Genomic DNA, 19,022 nt, shown 5'->3' with positions numbered 1-19,022 from the left:
CAGCAATCCATCATTTAATTCTTCCTCATCCTTCCAATAATCCCAGGTGACAAAAGACAGCACAGTAGCAGCAAACTCATTTTATAGGAGAGGAAACTGAGGATCAGAGAGGTGTAGTGATCTGTCCAAGGCCACACAACCAGAAAGAACCTGAGTCAAATTGGCACCAAGGTCTCTTGCCAGAATCCCATATTCCTCTTCTCTCCACCGATTCTGGTGGGTGGAGTCCAGGCCTTGGCTATTTGTCCCCAAATCAAGCATAAAGGTAGAGCAATTCTAGGTCAAAAATCTCGAGATCTGGTTTTACCAATCTCTCCTCTCTCCGCTCCCCATTTCTTCCTCTTCTTTCCTTTCTCTTCCAAGGAATGGGGACCTCACCCAGCTCCACTCCTGGCCTTTCGGAAGAGCCTGGGGGATCCTAGCGACTGATTAGGGCAGAAGAACTCCTGGGTCCCTGGGATTCTTCTGCTATCTTTGTTGGGACCTCCCCTTGGACACCCTCCCCATCCCAGCCTCAGCCTGCCATGTTGGAGGGGGAGTGGCCTTTCTGTTCGGTTCACTGCAGTCTGGACCCCACACTGGGGAGAAAGGAGTTAAAGCTGGGTTCCAGGATCACCTGGACGGGGAAGTTTCGGTGGCCCAAGCAGCAGTGGGTTGGGGAGACCGGCTGGAAGAGCGGTTTGGTACGGAAAGGGGGCGGTGCCAGCCGTGCCAATCCGCGCTTCACCCCCATCAGCGCTCGGCATCCACTGGTAGACCGCCCCCCACTCCACCCCCGAGCCCCTTGGCCGGTTTCGCCCAGCCGGGTCCCAGCGGGCCTCCTTCACCCTAGGCCAGTCAGAAGCCAACCATGGGGCCCCCTCGAGAGCCGGGAGAGGTTTGCCTCGCCACGGCCTCCCTCCGATTGTGTGCGCGCAGCCGGCGGAGGGGCTGCGAGGGGCGGGGCGGGGCGGGCGGAGGGAGGGCGCGAGGGAGGGGCGGGGGGAGCGGAGGGGGCGGGGGGAGATGCTGAGCCTTCCGCGGAGGCAGCGGCGGCGGCGGTGGCAGTGGCGAGAGCGGGAGGAGGGAGGGAAGGCAGGAAGCGGGCAGCCGAAGGCCGGACTGTGTGGCTGGACCGGGTACTGGCTGCGCTGCGCTGTGCTGCGCTGCTCTCGGCTCCGACGGCCTCTCCCATGCGCTGAGGGCGCCCGGGCCGGCGGCCGAAGGGGAGGCTCCTCTCCATGGTCCAGAAGACCAGCATGTCCCGGGGCCCTTACCCACCCTCCCAGGAGATCCCCATGGAGGTCTTCGACCCCAGCCCACAGGTGAGGCGTGGTGGATGGGCCCGAGAGAAGGGGGCCGAATGCAGAAATTGTCGGGGTCGGCTCGAGGGGCGCCGGGGAGGAAGGGGTTATATGCCCGGCGCGGAGGGGAGAGGGGTGCCTGCGCGCCCCCCATCCTCGCGGGTTAATGATTGATGGGTGCTTGGCCCGGAGTTGGGCTGCGGTGCTGCTGAGCGGGGAGGGTGTGGGTGGGCCGCCTGTCACCCCCGCCTCGTAGTCTCCCCGGCGTCAGGGTCCCTGCTGCTGGGGTACTGGCTCCAGTGGGCTGAGGGTGGGGGTGCTGGCAAGGGGGATCCGGGCCTTGAGAAGCGGAGGTTGAGGGAGGCTAGAAAGCGAGCCAGGCAAGAGGGGCGACGCAGAGCACGCTTGGGGGCGCCGGGCGGGTGTGGGTGGGGCGGGGGTGGCACTGGGAGATGGCCGAGGCGATGGTCAGAGGGCGGTGCCAACAGGCCTTCGAGGCTGCAGACGCTGGCTCTCGAGGGTGGGGAAAGGGCCGGCCCGGGGCCAGGACCCCCTCCCAGCCCCCTCAGCTCCATCCCTATCTTGGACCAGTTCCCCTCCCCCTACACCCGCGTTGGCTTACCCCGGCCCCCACTCTCCCCTGTCGCCTCAAAAACGCCTCCAAAGTTTGGAAAGTTGGATGGATGCCAACTCAGTGTCCGGAGGGGAAAAAGCGGTTTTACCTTGGGGAGGGGTCTGCCGCCCCGCCCCCACTCACACACTTTTCCTATGTCCCTAGGTTACCCCGAAGAAAGGGCATTCTTGGGCTTGGTGGGTTCCCATGGGGTGACCAGCAAGGTGTGGGGTGGTCGTATCCAGGGGATTTCTTTGGGACTGTCCTTCTCCAAGGATAGCATTAACTCTTCTATTGCTGAGGTCAGCCTGGAGCAACTGTAACCAGCATGACAATGTGGTCCATGGGTGTGTAGAGTGTCAGGTCAGACCTAAAAATACCTCCTTTCTCCACCCCAGGCCCCTTGGAGCCTGGAGGCAGCTGACTGGGGCCTTCCTTTCAGCTGTCCCCTGTCCCTCTGAGCGTCACTCCCTTTGCCCATCCTGGGGGGTGGGGACAGTGTCGGTGTGAAAGAGTCTGGGGCTCACTGGGGGATCCTCTTAGGTTTATAGGGAGCCTCAAAACTACAGTTTGTGTGTATGTCTAGTTTGAGAGACGGGGAGGGGAGGGAGGATCCTCGAAGGGTCCCCCCAGGTCTCTCCCATTGTCCATCCTCCTTAGGTCCCAAGAGCCAGAGCCCCCAGGCTGGTCATGGCTCCCCTGGGTTCTTTGGCCAAAGAAAGTCTAGGATGGAGGCTGGGTGCAGTGATTGGAGGCCTGAACCCTCAATCACTCTCTCGTTCTGGACCGGGCTGGGCCAAGAGTGTGTTTGGCAGTTGGGGAGGATAGGAAGCAGCTCCTTTTTACAGGAGGCCTGGAAATACCTGAAGCTCTTAACCTGAATGTGTGGCTGCCTCAGTGGTCAGGCAGTATCCACTCTACCCAAGCAAAGAGCCAGCCTATCCCCCAGGGACCTGTGGGGCTGTGTCCTAGGCTGGGTGTGGGGTGGGGCCAAGAGCTTTTAGATTGACGTAGCCTGGTGGGTACCATGGGGACAGGCGTGGGCAGTGGCAGCTGGGGGTAGAGGGTGGAAGCATGATCCCTCTTGCCCCCTTAGGGAGGGGTGTGGCTACTGTGATTGTGAGGAGGGGGGCTGAGAGAAAGTCCTGCCAGGGCAGGGGTGGGGGTGGGGAGCAAAATCAGACCCATGACACCAGGCGAGGATAGGGGTTGGATGTTTGCTTTCCAAATACATTGCCCCCATTCCCTCCCCAGAAAGCTAGCTTTGGGGCTTCAAGAGCTCAGAGCTGCTACCCCTCCCTACTCTGAAAAGCCAAAGGAAGAGTTGGGTGCAGGGGAGAGGCCAAGCTGGGCCCTGGGTTTCCAATTCCGCCTCCCTGGGAGCAACGGGGCGGGCACACTTAGCCCCCTTCTGCTCCAGCTGAGGAGGAGGGAGAGGCGGACTTTCCCCGCTCTCCGCCCCCCAGCACTGCAGGCAGCCTCTCCCTTCCTTGGAGGCCTCTGCAGCCTGCCCAGCATCTTAATTAGCTTTGCTGCTAACGAGCCTCCCGCTCTCAGCGCCTCCCCCTTCCCAGCCACTCTGGCTTGGTTTAGGGGTTTCCGTGCCGGCCTCCTAGGGCTTTCTTATGCTGTTCCCCACTCCTGGCTGTGGTCTGTGCCCTCTCTGTGAAGACGGGAGACCCCCCACCCTCGGGCTGTACCACCTCCAGAAGGAGATGCAGGGGCGTGGGGGTGGGGCTGTTCTGCTCAGGGAGCGAATTCCCCAGGCTCTGGGGCTGGTGGATGAGGGTTGGGAAAAGTCCTTTCTGATTCCACTCTTGTTTCTTCCTGGCTTCACCAGGGCAAATACAGCAAGAGGAAAGGGCGGTTCAAACGGTCGGATGGGAGCACGTCCTCAGATACAACATCCAACAGCTTTGTCCGCCAGGTAAGGGGGAGGCTGGGCTGAGAGGAGGGAGGTGGCTGGTTGGTGGGGGCCAGCATCGGGGAGCTGGGTCTGCGGCTTTCTCCAGGCACCCTTTCCTTTGTCATTTGTTACCTGCCTGGAACCACCCATCACCCTGACTCCCTGTGACCTCCCCTGGATGTACTGTCAGCTGCACCCACTCCCTCAGCCCCCGCCCGCACCCAGCTCCTCCCCCAGCACCAGGCACCAGCCCCTGCTGCCTGCCTGCGTCATCTCATTCAGGGACAGCCTGGCCTGCCTCCTAGCTTGCTTTGGGCTGTCACCCACTCCCCCTGCCGGCTGTCTGCTTCCATGTCCTCCCCCAGAATCTGTGACAGGGTGGGGTAGAGGCAGGTCCTAGGAAATGAAGAGCAGCGACATTTGGGTCCCCATAGCCCTTTTGAGGTGCTGGTCAGGGAGACATGCTCCTCACATCTAGACATGACTGTTTAACATACAGAGAGAAAGTGTGATGGGGGAGGCAGTTGAGGCATGGGGTCCCCGATTTTTGAGAGGACTGTAGTGCAACACCCCTGACTGGGGGAAGGGACTGAGAATAGCTTTCTGGGGTTCCCTGTGCTCAGGCAGGAAGCTGCCACTGTCATGTCTCTCCTAACTCTCAACCCCAGGCCATCTTAGGCTCAGGGAGAGGTGATGAGAGAGACATGTGGTTGCTATGACTACTGAGCATCTCAACAAAGCCTGGTACCCAAAAAAGGCAAGAGGGGCCTGGGATCAGACAAGGGAGAGGAGTACATTGACTAGGAAATGGGCTGGGCATCCGAGGGCAGAGGACAGCAGGGAGGAGGGGCCCCTGGGAGTGAGCTCCCCTACCCCCTTGGGCCAGGAGCAAGAGGGTAATGCCAGGCAGATCCACCACAGATTGGGATGAGGCCCTTCTTTTGATTCTTCTGTCTCTACAACGCTTGACACATGTGAGCCCAGGCCTGACTTGGGAGGTTCAGGAAGAGGTTCCTTCATTCCACCCTTTCCTTAGTGTGCAAACAGCAGGAAGTCGTTTCTTCAATCGCTCCCTTATCCCGCCTGTTGCAGGACTGGGCCAGGGCTAGGGAGAATGGCGCCGTGCTTTTGTTGCCCATCTTGGCAGGAAAGAGCCTTGGTTCCTTCAATGTTTGCCAACCCAGGACGTCAGACCCCAGCCTCCAATTCTTTCTTCTCTTAGCTCCCAGCTCTCACCCCCAGGAGGTGGCAGGGAGTGGGGGGGCAGTCCTTGCCACATCTCTGAGCTAAATATATCCTAGCAGTTTGCACATGTAGCAACTCTGCTTGTAACCTGAGCACCCTGGGGGAACTCGGTTTGGGCCACCCCCTAGGCCAGCAGGGCCAGGCACTGAGGGCTCCGGGATGGAGGTGCCCAGCCCCAGCCGGACCCTGGTGGTGGTGAGCTGGGGATGGAGCGGGGGTGGCGGTGGGTAGAGCAGCCCCTCGGGAAATCTGGTGGAGGGGGGGCCTTCGCTCCAGCTGTCTCCTGGCCTCCTCACTGTTTCTTGTCTCCTGCCATTTCTGATGCATGTGTCTGTCTGTCTGTCTGTCTGCGAGTGTGTTGGGGTCCATGAGTGCCTCTCTGCCAATCTACCTCTGTGTCTGTTTCTCTGGCTCTGGGGGTGTCTGGCTCTTTGGCTCCGAGTGCTCCCATCAGGAGGGTGGAGGGCGGGAGCTAAGCTGTTTTCACTCTCCCATTTTTGTGTCTCTTTTCTACCCTCTATCAGTCCCCCTCAACCCTCCACTTCCCCCACGAGCCTCCCATTTTTGTGGTTTGGCTCAGAAAGGGATGGACAACTGCACCAGTTAATGCCCAGGGGCCTCTGGGGAGAGGTGGGGCTTGGTCTTTCCTCTTTCCCACGTCCTCTTCATGCCAAGCTAATGGACATTCCTGGCCAAGTGACCCTTTTCTGCCCTCGGGAAAACCCCCCCACATCTCTGTAGTCCTGCTCTTCCCCACTTTACCTCCCACCCCTTGTCCGGCACCACCCCACACAGTCACACGCAAGTCCACACCTCCTGGCTCCTGTCCTCATGTGCCTCCCACCGTCAGGGTCACAGACACCTGGGGCACCCTCCAGATGCGCTCGTGTGGCTGTGCAAAGTCACTTCTGCACAGCCAGCACATACCATGGAGCACATCCACGTAAACACGCTTGCAGTTGCGCATCCAAGCACACGTGTGAATAAGCATGTGCATTTCCACTACCAGGTCTGTACGGGCTACGTTGTCTTACACATATGTGTGCATCCCTAAGCAGTTCTTTGTGCTCTGGGGTGGTCAGTGTGGTCAAAGCCAGCTTCCTGGCACACCCAGACATCTGAGTCTGCCTTAACCATGGCACCTGGAAGCCCTAAGTATTAGGGAAATGCCTGCCCCATATTCTGCTCTTAACTTGCCTCTTGGCACCACCCTGAGAATCTTGGGTTCTCTTGGATCTTATGAGAGCCGGAGGGTTGCGGCTATGAGTGGAGAGGTCTGATTCTGCCAGTTTATCTCCCTCCGCCCTCAAGCAGAAGATAGCAAAATCTGTGGTGGTCCCATCATGCCACTGCCAAGCAGGCTGCCCACTGCCAATTATGCAGAAAGCTCAGGCCCAAGCTGGTGGCTTCAGTCCCTGGAAGGACTGCCATTGGATCTCTGCTGAGTCTATCTCAGTGGGTGCTAGGGGCAGGGGAGGGAAGGAGGAGCGGGAGTGGAGACTCGTCCCCTGGCACTCCTCCCTTGTGTGTGCCCCTATCAGGTTCCCACCCCTCCCTGGGCCCCAAGCAGCTGTCCTTGGACCTGCCTTAACCTCCTGCTTACTGCTGTCACCCTCCCTAGGGCCATACTTTTCCCAGGGGCCCGCAAACCCCGGCTCCTGGCCCCTTCCACCTAATACTACCTTTTCTTAGCCCTTGTGGCATCATACGGGGCTGGCTGGGGCTTGAGGCATCCACGATGGGTGGCACCTCCATGGCTTCCCAGGCCCAGGAGCTGGGGGAGGCAGCACTGGCCCTGAGCTGGCCCCCTCTGTTTTCAGGGCTCAGCGGAGTCCTACACCAGCCGTCCATCGGACTCTGATGTGTCTTTGGAGGAGGACCGGGAAGCCTTAAGGAAGGAGGCAGAGCGCCAGGCGTTAGCTCAGCTCGAGAAAGCCAAGGTGAAAAAGATGTGGGGAGGGGCTGTGCTGGCATTGTTTCCCCCACCCCCGGCCTTAGAGAGAGCCTGGAAAGAGCCAGGGTCAAGTCTTGGCCCAGCTGCTTCCCAGCTGTGCGCTGGCCCTCTTTGTGCCTTTGTCTTCACCTGCAGGCTGTGGGCTCCGATCCCTGCCTCCTACACAGTGTGAGCAGTGCCTGCTACTCTTTCCACCATAATAAGGGCTTGATAAGTGCTAAAAATTTCCACTTCTTCCCGGAATCAAACTTCCTGGGCTGGAATCTCAGCCCTGGCTCTTAGTAGCTGTGTGATCTTAGGCAAGTCACTTTTCTGAAACTTCAGTCTCATTCATTAAAATGAAGATAATTAATACCACTTAACTTCATAGGATTTTTATGATGAATAAGTGAAATAATACGAGTAATGCATTTAACATAGTACCTGGCACACTAAAGGGTAACTACTATCATTGTTATTATTATTATTATTCCTTCTGGGTATCATTCTTGGCACCTCCATCCCCTGTCACCAACACCTGTCATTCCACAATGTCCTCTCTACACTGAAAGGGCTGACATCTATTTTTTGCTTTCTTTTTTTTTTAATTGTAAAAGTTAACATATATACAGAAAACCACACAAACCATTAATATGCATTTTTTAAAAAATTATTTATTTATTCTTTTAGAGGCAGGGTCTCACTCTGTCACCCAGGCCAGAGTGCAGTGGCTCAATCATAGCTCACTGCAGCCTTGAACTCCCAAGCTCAAGTGATCCTCCGGCCTCAGCCTTCTGAGTAGCTGGGACTACAGGCGAGCACCACCCATCACACCTGGCTAATTTTTTTTATGTTTTATTTCTATAGAGATAAAATCTCTTTATGTTGCCCAGGCTGGTCTCGAACTCCTGGGCTCAAGTGATTCTCCTGCCTCGGCCTCCCAAAGTGCTGGGATTACAGGCGTGAGCCACCGCACCCAGCCTCAGTATACATTTTAATGAACAATTTACAAAGCAAATATCTGCATGATCACCACCGTCAGGAAGTTGTACATTACACTGCAGTTTGACCTTCTGCCTGTCATCCTCTCCTGTGTGCCTCCTCTAGACCAAGCCGGTGGCATTTGCCGTGAGGACAAATGTCGGCTACAATCCATCTCCAGGGGATGAGGTGCCTGTGCAGGGAGTGGCCATTACCTTTGAGCCCAAGGATTTCCTGCATATCAAGGAGGTGGGGAGAACGCTTGGTGTCTGGAGGGAGGGCAGGGGAGTGGGTGGCGGGGGAGGGCCAGCCCCAGCTCTAGTGGAAAAAAAGGCTTCTGAGCCAAGCAGAGCTGGGCTGAATCTGCTGTGTGGCCCTAGACAAATCTCTTCACCCCTCTGAGCCTCTCCTTTTTCATTGTAAAATGGGGTGGTAATACCTGGGTCACAGGGTTGTTGGGAGGGTCTGTCAGGAGACCTGAATGGAGTGGCAGTGCGCCAGGAACATGTTGGTGTTGGCGTTTCCTCCTACAGCCTTTCTAGATCAGGGTGGGCACATGGACGGGGGGCAGGGGGACACTCAGGAGGGGGATGTCCTGGGGGAGGGGTGGTCCATGGCCAGTGAGGATGCTGGTCCTGGAGTTGCCCTGGGAACTGGGGGCTCTGTGCAGAGGCTGGAGCCGGAGGTGGGGATCTTTGAGGGTGCCACCCCCAGACAGGGAACCCGAGTCCTAGGGGTGACTGGTGCTTGCACCTCCAGTTTCCCTCTTGGAATCTCCATTCCACCTGCCGTGTTGTTCGCAGAAATACAATAATGACTGGTGGATCGGGCGGCTGGTGAAGGAGGGCTGTGAGGTTGGCTTCATCCCCAGCCCCGTCAAACTGGACAGCCTGCGCCTGCTGCAGGAACAGAAGCTGCGCCAGAACCGCCTCAGCTCCAGGTGTCTGGCTGGGGGTGGGCACTCCCAACCCCAGGAGAGGCCATCCAGCCAGGATGAGGCCTCAGGGGTTGACCCCTGGCCCTGAGGGCTCAGAGCTGCCTGTGGCCTCACCATGGGGGCTGGAGAATCTCCAGGGGGTTGCGGCATGTGAGAGGACAAGATTCCCCCACCCCCATGCCTACCTCTTTGCTCACAAGCTCCATTTGCCTCTCCGCTCACACAGCAAATCAGGTGACAACTCCAGTTCCAGTCTGGGAGACGTGGTGACTGGCACGCGCCGCCCCACGCCCCCTGCCAGTGGTAAGAGCTGCTGCCACCCAGGGGGTTGGGGGGCAGCTCCTGGGTGGGGTGGTCCCCCCCACTGCCTGGCCCCTCCTTCCCCTGCAGTAGGAGGCACCCCAATCCTGAGTCCCCCACACACATGCGGTGGTGCCCCGTACGTGAAGAGTAGGACACCCCCAGGCTGGGCCTGTCACGTCTCTCCTCTGCCCTTGCTTTGGCAGCTCCATCTCTCTGCCTGGTTCCCCTGCCCCCCTTCATTTCTCCCAGCCCTGTTCCATTCACCTCTTCTTCTTTCTTTTCTCCCCACCCCTACCCCTGCGTTCTGTACTGTGTCTCCACGTCCATCTCACTCCTCCCCACCTCGCCTCCCTCCTCCCTCTCTCCTGACTCTCCGGTCCAGGTAACGAAATGACTAACTTAGCCTTTGAACTAGACCCCCTAGAGTTAGAGGAGGAGGAGGCAGAGCTTGCTGAGCAGAGTGGCTCTGCCAAGACTAGTGTTAGCAGTGTCACCACCCCGCCACCCCATGGCAAACGCATCCCCTTCTTTAAGAAGGTAATTCCTGCTGGGTTCTGGCAAGAGGCAGGGGAGTCAGGGCCCAGCTCTCTGGTGGCGGGGGGAGGGGCTGGAATGGATTCACGCGGGGTACAAGCCTATTCTGTGGGCGTCAGGGCTTCCTGCAGAGGTGGAGGGAAGGGTAGCGTGGGCAGGGCCATCTCCACGCACAGCCCCACCCTGGCCTGCTCCCCAGGAAGGGCTGGTTCTTGCCCTTGGAGGGCCGCCCACCCTGAGGAGGCAGGGTCTGGTGCTGACAAAACCTGACCTTTCCCCTCGCTGCCAGGGGACTGTCTGCCCACCCCCTCCCCGCCCGCATGTGAAGTGGGGAGTGGAATGGCATTCCTTCTTTGCCCTCCATGGGTGGGCACTCATGGGGGGTGGGGGGGCGTCTACTGGCTACAGAGCAACACAGTCAAGGGAACCCTTAAAGTGGGCAGGGTGGCATGCACTGGGGCAGGAGGTGGGTGCCAAGTTAGAGGCTGTCGTCCTCTCCAGCTCTTTTCCAAGACCTAGAAGGGGAAGAGGATGTGTCTGCATATTCCCAAGTCCCCTGGACTGACTGTCAGTCCTGCTCCCAGCCCTCATCCAGGGCCATCTCTGGCTCCCCCTTGGCATGGGGTCCCGTCCCTTCTCTCTGGCTGTCTGTCACTAACACGCATGCCCTGTTATCTCTCCTGGTCTGCCCGCTCTCCCTCCCTCTCTTGTCCTGGCTCCTTCCTTGCCCTCTGCCCCTGCCTGGGTCCCCTTCCCTCCCTCCTCCCCGTCCCCTCTCTTGGCATTCTCTGGACCCAGCCAAACAGAAGCAGAAGTCGGTGAGTATCACAGCTTTCTGTGTCCCCTTCCCACTCCCAGGGATGAGCTAGGGGGACCTTCTAACACCCATTCCCATATCTGTCCCCGTTTCCCCCTTCCTCCCTGGCTCTCCCTGGCCATCCCTCACCACCCCCACCCTGATCCCCACCTCTGGGCTCTGGGACCAGGGGGAGGAACGGATGCATGGGGGAGCCTGAGGCTGGGGGAGAGGGGCTGATACCATCTCCACTCTGGGGTTCCCCTCCCTGCTTCCCCCAGGCAGAGCATGTGCCCCCCTATGACGTGGTGCCTTCCATGAGGCCCATCATCCTTGTGGGACCGTCGCTCAAGGGCTATGAGGTAGGAGCCCCTAGAGGGGAGTGCACCCAGAGGGGCCCAGGCCTTTGGAGAGACTCCATAGAAAGGTCTTGAGACCCCAGAGAGACCCCCCCAGAGGGCCCGGATCCCCAGACCTTCAGAGAAAACCCCCAGAGGGGCCCAACTCATAGGGAGACCCACTCAGAAGGGCCCAGACCCCAGAGAACTGTCCCTGAAAGAGCCCTCCCATAGATACCACCTGGAAGAACCTTTGGAATCAGAGACTGCATTGAAGGCCCCTCGGACCCAGAAGGAACCCCCCCACCCCCATAGAGGCCCCTTCATCTTGGGAATTTCAGAAGAAAGTGGTCCATGAGGGTGCGAATACCCAGCAGCCCAACATCCTGAGTGGCTTTAAATGCCTGACTTCTCCTCCCTCCCTCCCTCAACCCCCAACCCCAGGTTACAGACATGATGCAGAAAGCTTTATTTGATTTCTTGAAGCATCGGTTTGATGGCAGGTAAGACCCTGGGAACTGCTTCCCACTCCTGCCATGGCTGTCTGGTGCTGGCAGGATGCCTTGAGTGACAGTTCTGGGACTCTTGACTGAGGGACAGGAGGCAGCCTGGAGTGGGGCAGTGGGCTGGGCATTCCAGCTCACCCCAGCCCCTGAGTGGCCCCCACCCCATCCCCCAGGATCTCCATCACCCGTGTGACAGCGGACATTTCTCTGGCTAAGCGCTCAGTCCTCAACAACCCCAGCAAGCACATCATCATCGAGCGCTCCAACACGCGCTCCAGCCTGGGTGAGCCCATCCCTGCCTTCTTCACCGCCCCCCTCTTTCTGGGCCAGATGTGGGAAGGGTGGGAGGTGGAGGGTAGGCCCATCTCCAGAAGTGTTCCCTCCGCACGCTGCCTCCTGGGGGGTGGCCTTACATTCCCTCCTCCCCGTGACTCCATGCCCCAGCTGAGGTGCAGAGTGAGATCGAGAGAATCTTCGAGCTGGCCCGGACCCTTCAGTTGGTCGCTCTGGATGCCGACACCATCAACCACCCAGCCCAGCTGTCCAAGACCTCGCTGGCCCCCATCATTGTTTACATCAAGATCACCTCTCCCAAGGTGGGTGTGGAGCCTGATCCTGGCAGGGACTGCAGGGACAGCGTGGTTTAAGAAAAGTGCTCTGGAATTGGGCTGCTTGGGTTTAAATCCCAGCTCTGCTGCTTACTAAACGTGTGACTTAACCTGGAGCTTTAGTTTCCTTCTCTGAAAACTCCATCGTATTGTGAAGATTCAACCTAATATGAATGTATAGCACTTAGCAGAGGGTTTGGTACAATGTATTAGGTGTTATTAATATTATAATTAGGGGCCAGGCGAGGTGGCTCAAGCCTGTAATCCTAGCACTCTGGGAGGCTGAGGCAGGAGAATCACTTGAGCTCGGGAGTTCAAGAGCAGCGTGAGCAAGAGCAAGACCCCATCTCTACTAAAAATAGAAAATTAGCTGGGCATTGTGGTGCGCACTTGTAGTCCCAACTACTTAGAAGGCTGAGGCAGGAGGATCGCTTGAGCCCAGGAGTTAGAGGTTGCTGTGAGCTGTGATGATGCCACTACACTCTAGCCTGGGTGACAGAGCGAGATTCTGTCTCAAAAATAAAAACAAAAAATTATACTTGGGGTCATGCAGACAAGTCCCCTGTCTCCACCCTGGTTGACCTCCCATCCTTAGACCAGAAAACTGAAAGAATTCTGTGCTTTTTGTCCCAGCATCACCCAGTTGCTTGGCAGTTGGGAGGTCAGCCTTTTTTGCTGCACTGTCCTCACTTGGATTCTGATAAGGAGGAAACCGGTGGGAAGGGTGATTTACTTGTCATATTGCAGCTCTTTGTTAACTTTCCCTTCTAGATGTTAGTGGGGATTTGAGAAACATGGAGGAAGAGATTAGGTGAAGGATTTGAAGTTAGAAGACAGCACAGCACAGGGTTCAAATCCTAGCTCTGATTGGTTTATATATTTATCATTGTTACTTTTTTTTTTAATTGAGCTTGGAATTTTGAAGGAATTATTTAGCCCCTGATCCTCAATTTCTTCACCTCTAAAATGGAGTTATTATCCTTCTTTTATGTTATTGTTGACAGAATTGATGTAAGGGGCCTAGTATACAGTCTGATTCATGATGGCAACCAGCAGTGGTAACTGTTACATCCCACGATGGCATCCCATGAGCTGAGCACCCTGGGCCAGTTACTTAACTTTTCTGAGTCCTAAATTTCTAATGAGATAGAGGGGATGATGAGATTTAAGTACTCCCTGGGTGTGGTTGAAAAGATCAAATGAGATAATGGATGTAAAAACACTTTGTGAACTAGACAGTAACCAATGTTTCCATTTCCCCTACTGAGGTTAAGGGCAGGGACTCTGGAGCCATACTGCGTTGGGTCTATGCCCTAGGGGTGTCATAACCAGCTCTGTGTTCCTTTGGCCAAGTCACCTAACATCTCTATACCATAATTTCGTAGACCATGCTCCAGTGGTTGTTGTGATGGTTAAATAAATGGATTAACCATGCAAAATGCTTGGTACCTACAGAGCATTATATCTGCTCTATTTTGTAAAAAGATTTTTATTTCCAAATAATTTCAAATTTATAGAAGTGTAGCAAGAATACTCTTCAGCTTCCTGAGTAGCTGGGACTACAGGCGTGCGCCACCATGTCTGGCTAATTTTTTTCTATTTTTAGTAGAGACGGGGTCTCACTCTTGCTCAGGCTGGTTTCAAGCGCCTGAGCTCAAGCGATCCTCCCACCTGGGCCTCCAAGAGTGCTAGGATTATAGGTGTGAGCCACTGTGCCTGGCCCCAGATTCACTAATTTTTTTAACACCTTTATTGAATACACTTCACATCCCATTTAATTCAGCCACTTAAAACATATAGTCTGTTTTTTTTTCAGATTCACTAATTTTGAAAACTTTTACTTTATCTTTTTTTTAAGACTACTCAAATGCAATCCTTATCTGTCTTTGTGTGTGTGTATTTTCCTGAACCATTCGAGAGTAAGTTGTATATATTGTATGTCTTTAAACAAGGACATTATCTTACATAACCATAGTGCACTTATAAAACTCAAGAAATGTTATCTAAAATACAGTCCATATTCAGTTTCCACCAGTTGTCCCAATAGTGCCCTTTATGAATCCAGGAATCAACCCAAGATCACATGTTGCATTTAGTTGTTATGTCTCTATAGTCTTCTTTACTCTGGAACAGTTCTTTAGCCTTTCTTGTATTTTCATGACACTGACATTTGGAAGCATACAGGTCAGCTATTTTGTAGACTGTCGCTCAGTTTGCGTTTGTCTGATTTTTCCTTATGATTAGATTTAGGTTTTGCATTTGATGATGACTATGATTATGATTATTGAGATGAGAATAACAGTAGTGGCTTCCTAATGGGGTTATGGTCAAGACTAAACTGCTCATGTGAAAAGCACAGAGCAATGCTGGTTCGTAGCAAGCGCCCTATAAAGGAAGACTGTTGTTGCTGTGGTTAACATGGTAGGGAGGCCTGAGGAATGAAGCTTTTAAACCAGGTCAGAGGAGTTGGGAAGGAGAATCACTACCCTTCATGGAGTCCCTAGCAGAGGCTGGCATGAGACCTAGGAGAGAGCCGGAGCATTGCATAGGGTGGACACAGGGCTTGTGAGATCATTTCTGCAGAGGTGCTCAGGGCTGGGAGTCACTAAGCATTTTCCCTAGCCCTGATGCTGGCTCTTCATGCAGATCCAGCCAGGATTTGCCTTTCTGATGGGTGCATTGGCTGCGTCCTCTAGCTCCTCTTCCTTTTTTCCTCCCCAAACCAGGTACTTCAGAGGCTCATCAAGTCCCGAGGGAAGTCTCAGTCCAAACACCTCAATGTCCAAATAGCAGCCTCGGAGAAGCTGGCTCAGTGTCCCCCCGTGAGTGCCTAGACCCCGGGAAAGGGAAGGGAGGGAGGACATTTGGGTTGTCCTGGTTTCCTCTGGCCTGCATGGGAGACAGAGTGACCAGGAACACCTGGGCCAGGTCCATAGGTGCAGACTGATCTTCTGGGAGAGAGCGCAGGACAGGCAGAGACTGGGTTCAAGCCCCAGAAGCACCCCTTCTCGGTGGAGAGTCAAGCCCCCCTCTCCCGCCTTGGTTGCCTTATCTGTAGAATGAGGGAGTTGTATTATCTGAGTGCCAAGACCTCTTGCCGTTCTGCCAATCTGTAGATCTGAGAGCCCTCCTTCCCTTCCTCCACCTCGAGAGGCCTGTTTGTAACCTTGTCCTTCAACCCCTTGACTCCACCCACTGCACCCAGGCCACACCCTCAACCCCTTTGGTCACGCCCCCGCTCATCCCAGCCCCGCCCCAACCCGGCCTCCACAGGAAATGTTCGACATCATCCTGGACGAGAACCAATTGGAGGATGCGTGCGAGCACCTGGCCGAGTACTTGGAAGCCTATTGGAAGGCCACACACCCGCCCAGCAGCACGCCGCCCAATCCGCTGCTGAACCGCACCATGGCTACCGCGGCCCTGGCTGCCAGCCCTGCCCCTGTCTCCAACCTCCAGGTACAGGTGCTCACTTCGCTCAGGAGAAACCTCAGCTTCTGGGGCGGGCTGGACGCCTCGCAGCGGGGCGGCAGCACGGCGCCCCAGCAGCAGGAGCACGCCATGTAGCGGGTGCCCGCCCGTCTTCCCTCCCGCCCAGGGTTCGGAACTGGAGTGCAGGGAACATGGGGAAAGAAGGGAAGAACTTTATTTTGTAAAAAATGTGGTGAGAGGCAGGTTCTGGTGTCTGTGGTTTTTGATGGGACTGGGGCTGGCTGGTGCTGCCTCCCTGGACCTGGTTCCATAAGATGAATCTGCTGCCTGCTGGATATGAGACCTCACTGGGGGCCCTTGTAAAACCAGGGCCTAGGAAGAAAGTATGAGGAAGACTGATATAATCATTAGCTGGACTGCACACCCTTTTTAGACCCAACAGAGCAGGGGCCCTCAGACCCAAGGAAACTCACAGAGCAGGAGGCATTAAGCCCAGAGCGACTGCTTCTCCCTCAGAGCCCTAACCCCAGGAGAGACCCAGAATGTAGCATAGTCTATGAGTTGATGCTGTACGTTCCACTCATCTCCCAGTTAAACAGAGTTCAGGAAAGGCCCTCACCCTCCTCCCATAGGTGCCACAGCCCATCTCTGAGACCACACCATTAAGTATATGGTTCTACGTTAAAGCCAGAAGAAACCCATGCAATCATTCTAGACTGTTGCTTTTCAAATTTGTTTTCAGCAGCAGAGCCCATTTATTCACCGAATCTTACTTGGTCGCTGAGTATACAGATAAGGCATCCTTGCTCTGCTCTGAGGGAGCTGGGGGCTTGGCCTCCCCTTCACCTCCACGGGGACCCCTGAAGCACTTCTGTGCCCTCCCTACCCTGCCCTAGGTCTCCAGGGTACAGCTTGGAAACTGCTGCTGTAGTCTAATCCCTACCACACTACAACCACGAAAACGGGTCACAGAGTGGGGAATCATTTGCTCAGGGTCACACTGCTTGTAGTGGCAGGGGTGGGACAAGAACCCAGGCCTGTCCTTGCACCCCACTTGGCAATCTCCACGGTGGCAGTGGCCACCAGCTCACCTCCAAGTGGCATTTGGTGTTGAGGACACTGGGTTACTTCATCATCTCTAGCGGGGGAGGAGGATTCATTAACCAGCCTGCTGCTTTGAGTCTTTGTTGGGGGCAGAGGAGGGATCCTATCAATCTTGGGGTGCCAGAAACTTATGATTGGGGTCTGGTGTGGGCTGAAGAAGCCAGGGTCAGCGAGTTTGAGCTGAAATCCACTCTTAATATATTTGGAAAACTGGAGGCAGTGACTAACCACTAACGAGTGGCAGTACTAATGAGCTGTTAATGTTGATTAACCCCAAGCCAGCATTAATGACATGCACTGAGGAAGTGGTGACTAATTGTTCATGGCTGTCTGCCATGGTTACCATGAGAGTTTGTGGTCCTCACATCTTCAGAAGGTTGGGCTCCCCCTGTCGGGACAGAGGAGCAGATGCCCTGAGGTCTGTCCTCTGGCTGGGCTCCAGAGCCATTTGCCCCAGGGGCCCATCCCCTAGAGTCAGCATCCTCCTCCTTCAGCCCTGCTAGGTAGGTGTCTTGGTGCTGTCACTAACTTTGCCTTGCTTTGTTGTGTTTTTCTTACCCCTGCCTCATCTGCATGGTGTGCGCTGTCCGTCTGCTAACCAGGGACCCTACCTTGCTTCCGGGGACCAGCCACTGGAACGGGCCACCGGGGAGCACGCCAGTGTGCACGAGTACCCCGGGGAGCTGGGCCAGCCCCCAGGCCTTTACCCCAGCAGCCACCCACCAGGCCGGGCAGGCACCCTGCGGGCACTGTCCCGCCAAGACACGTTTGATGCCGACACCCCCGGCAGCCGAAACTCTGCCTACACGGAGCTGGGAGACTCGTGTGTGGACATGGAGACTGACCCCTCAGAGGGGCCAGGGCTTGGAGACCCTGCAGGGGGCAGCACCCCACCAGCCCGACAAGGCTCCTGGGAGGATGAGGAAGAAGACTATGAGGAAGAGCTGACCGACAACCGGAACCGGGGCCGGAATAAGGCCCGCTACTGCTCGGAGGGTGGGGCTCCAGTTCTGGGGCGCAACAAGAATGAGCTGGAGGGCTGGGGGCGAGGTGTCTACATCCGCTGAGAGGCAGGGGCTCCTCTGTGGGAGGAAGGGCTCTGGGCCCAGGGGAGGGGAAGGACAGAGGGGCTCAGCACCTGAGATGTATCTTGCCTCCAGGGGGCTTGTCTCCCTCCTTTCAGATGCCTTGCTCAATGTTTGGGGTTTCTTTGGTGGTATCATCCCAGCTCCTGGGAGGCCCTTAAGCCTCAGCTGTAGGTTTTTACCTACCTGCTGTGGATGGATGGGGAGATGTCCACCTTGCTAAAATGTCCCCTTTTCCCCATATTAGGGGGCTCTCCCCCCTTACCCTCCCAGAGAAAAGGTGCACTTCCTTAATTCTTTCTACTCGGGGCTCTAAGTGAAGGTCCTAAATGGAGTGGCCCTTCTTTTCCCAACCTGGAGAGGAGGCCACAGAATCTTTCCCATGGGGGCCCTGTGCCCCAAACCCCAGATCCAGGGTCCCTGACCATGCCCGCCCCTCCCCCCAGCTTCCTGGCAGCATTGTCTGGTAGGTGAAAGTTACAGTATGGAAACTCCATGGGGAGCTTGTCTTGGGAGGGGTCTGGGGGGGAACTGGCAGGCATCAGATATAGCACCCTCTGCCCTCCATGGCCATGGCAATGCCAGGGCCTAGAACCCCGAGGAGTGGGCTACCTGAGACGCTGCTACCCACCCCACCACCTCCATGCCTCGGCCTTTGCCTACCCCAGGAATGAGCTTTGCCTACGACATCCCTTGCCTGCTGCCATCAGAAGAGGGGGCCCTTCTGCATCTGAGCCCCCCATCCCCATCCTCGTGCCAACTGGGTGTGGAGCCCATGGAACACTCTGGTCCACCTCATTTTAAACCAAAAAATTGCTCCTTTACCCTCACCCTGAGGCCCCAGGGGAGAAGCCCTGTGGGTTGGTGCCCAGGAAGCATTGTCTGGAGTTCGGAAACTCCATGGGTGTGAAGCCCATGGAACACTCTGGTTGCCTCGGGACCTCGGATCTCCCCTGGGGGGCTTGGCTGCTGCCACCGCTGCTCTGTATCTGCCTCTCGTGGTTCTGTTCTTTACCCACATCCACTGCCCCCTGGAGAGGCCTCAGTACCCCCTCTCCCTGGGGTATCCCTCTCCCTCGGCATCCCTGTAGCCCAGCAGCCCTGCCCCTCCCCAGCATCCCAGCTGGGCCAGAGAGAGCCGATTGTGCCAACAAGGACTGGGCCCTGCCCGGCTGCCCACCTCAGGGATGGGCACTTCATGCCTGTCTCGCCACCTCCTGTGCCAATGTTTCCCCACCCCCCACCTGGGGGTGGGGTGCAGCTTCCACTTACTGATTAGAAGACACCACTGCCCAACCTTTGCCCCTCCCTGTCTAGAGTCCTGTGCCCCCATCTGTCTGTCTGTCTGTCTGTACTCCTCTAGGAGAAGTATTTTGCCATATATAAACCGCCGTCCTGTCCTTTGCGGCCGCCTCCCA

General features: G+C 56.3%; 1 protein-coding gene across 3 annotated transcripts; it reads left to right on the top strand.

The window, feature by feature from the left end:
* Nucleotides 1-1,002: 1,002 nt before the first annotated feature.
* Nucleotides 1,003-19,009, top strand: CACNB1 (calcium voltage-gated channel auxiliary subunit beta 1). 3 transcript variants are annotated; one of them, XM_045526351.1, is made up of 14 exons: nucleotides 1,003-1,304; nucleotides 3,737-3,823; nucleotides 6,868-6,987; nucleotides 8,088-8,210; nucleotides 8,765-8,901; nucleotides 9,125-9,201; nucleotides 10,534-10,553; nucleotides 10,813-10,893; nucleotides 11,314-11,372; nucleotides 11,549-11,658; nucleotides 11,820-11,971; nucleotides 14,710-14,805; nucleotides 15,257-15,442; nucleotides 17,122-19,009. In XM_045526351.1, exons 1-14 carry the CDS (start codon nucleotides 1,221-1,223, stop codon nucleotides 17,584-17,586), a joined length of 1,797 nt encoding a protein of 598 aa, XP_045382307.1. In that variant the 5' UTR covers nucleotides 1,003-1,220; the 3' UTR covers nucleotides 17,587-19,009. The 3 variants fall into 3 exon arrangements, with proteins under 3 accessions (XP_045382307.1, XP_045382306.1, XP_045382308.1); XM_045526350.1 differs by lacking the exon at nucleotides 10,534-10,553 and adding an exon at nucleotides 9,584-9,738; XM_045526352.1 differs by lacking the exons at nucleotides 10,534-10,553; nucleotides 17,122-19,009 and adding an exon at nucleotides 9,584-9,738 and having other exon boundaries at nucleotides 1,029-1,304; nucleotides 15,257-15,657.
* Nucleotides 19,010-19,022: the final 13 nt, after the last annotated feature.

This window comes from Lemur catta, chromosome 15, assembly GCF_020740605.2.
Source record: "Lemur catta isolate mLemCat1 chromosome 15, mLemCat1.pri, whole genome shotgun sequence".
NCBI classification, from domain to species: Eukaryota; Metazoa; Chordata; class Mammalia; order Primates; family Lemuridae; genus Lemur; species Lemur catta.
The sequence above is the reverse complement of the archived record's forward strand: the minus strand, read 5'-3'. Positions and strand labels throughout refer to the sequence as shown.

Coding starts and splice junctions, on each gene's coding strand:
- CACNB1 (XM_045526350.1), top strand. CDS start 1,221: ATGGTCCAGAAGACCAGCATGTCCCGGGGCCCTTACCCACCCTCCCAG. Junction 10,894..11,313: donor CGTCGCTCAAGGGCTATGAG/GTAGGAGCCCCT, acceptor CCCCAACCCCAG/GTTACAGACATGATGCAGAA. Junction 15,443..17,121: donor CCCCTGTCTCCAACCTCCAG/GTACAGGTGCTC, acceptor TCTGCTAACCAG/GGACCCTACCTTGCTTCCGG.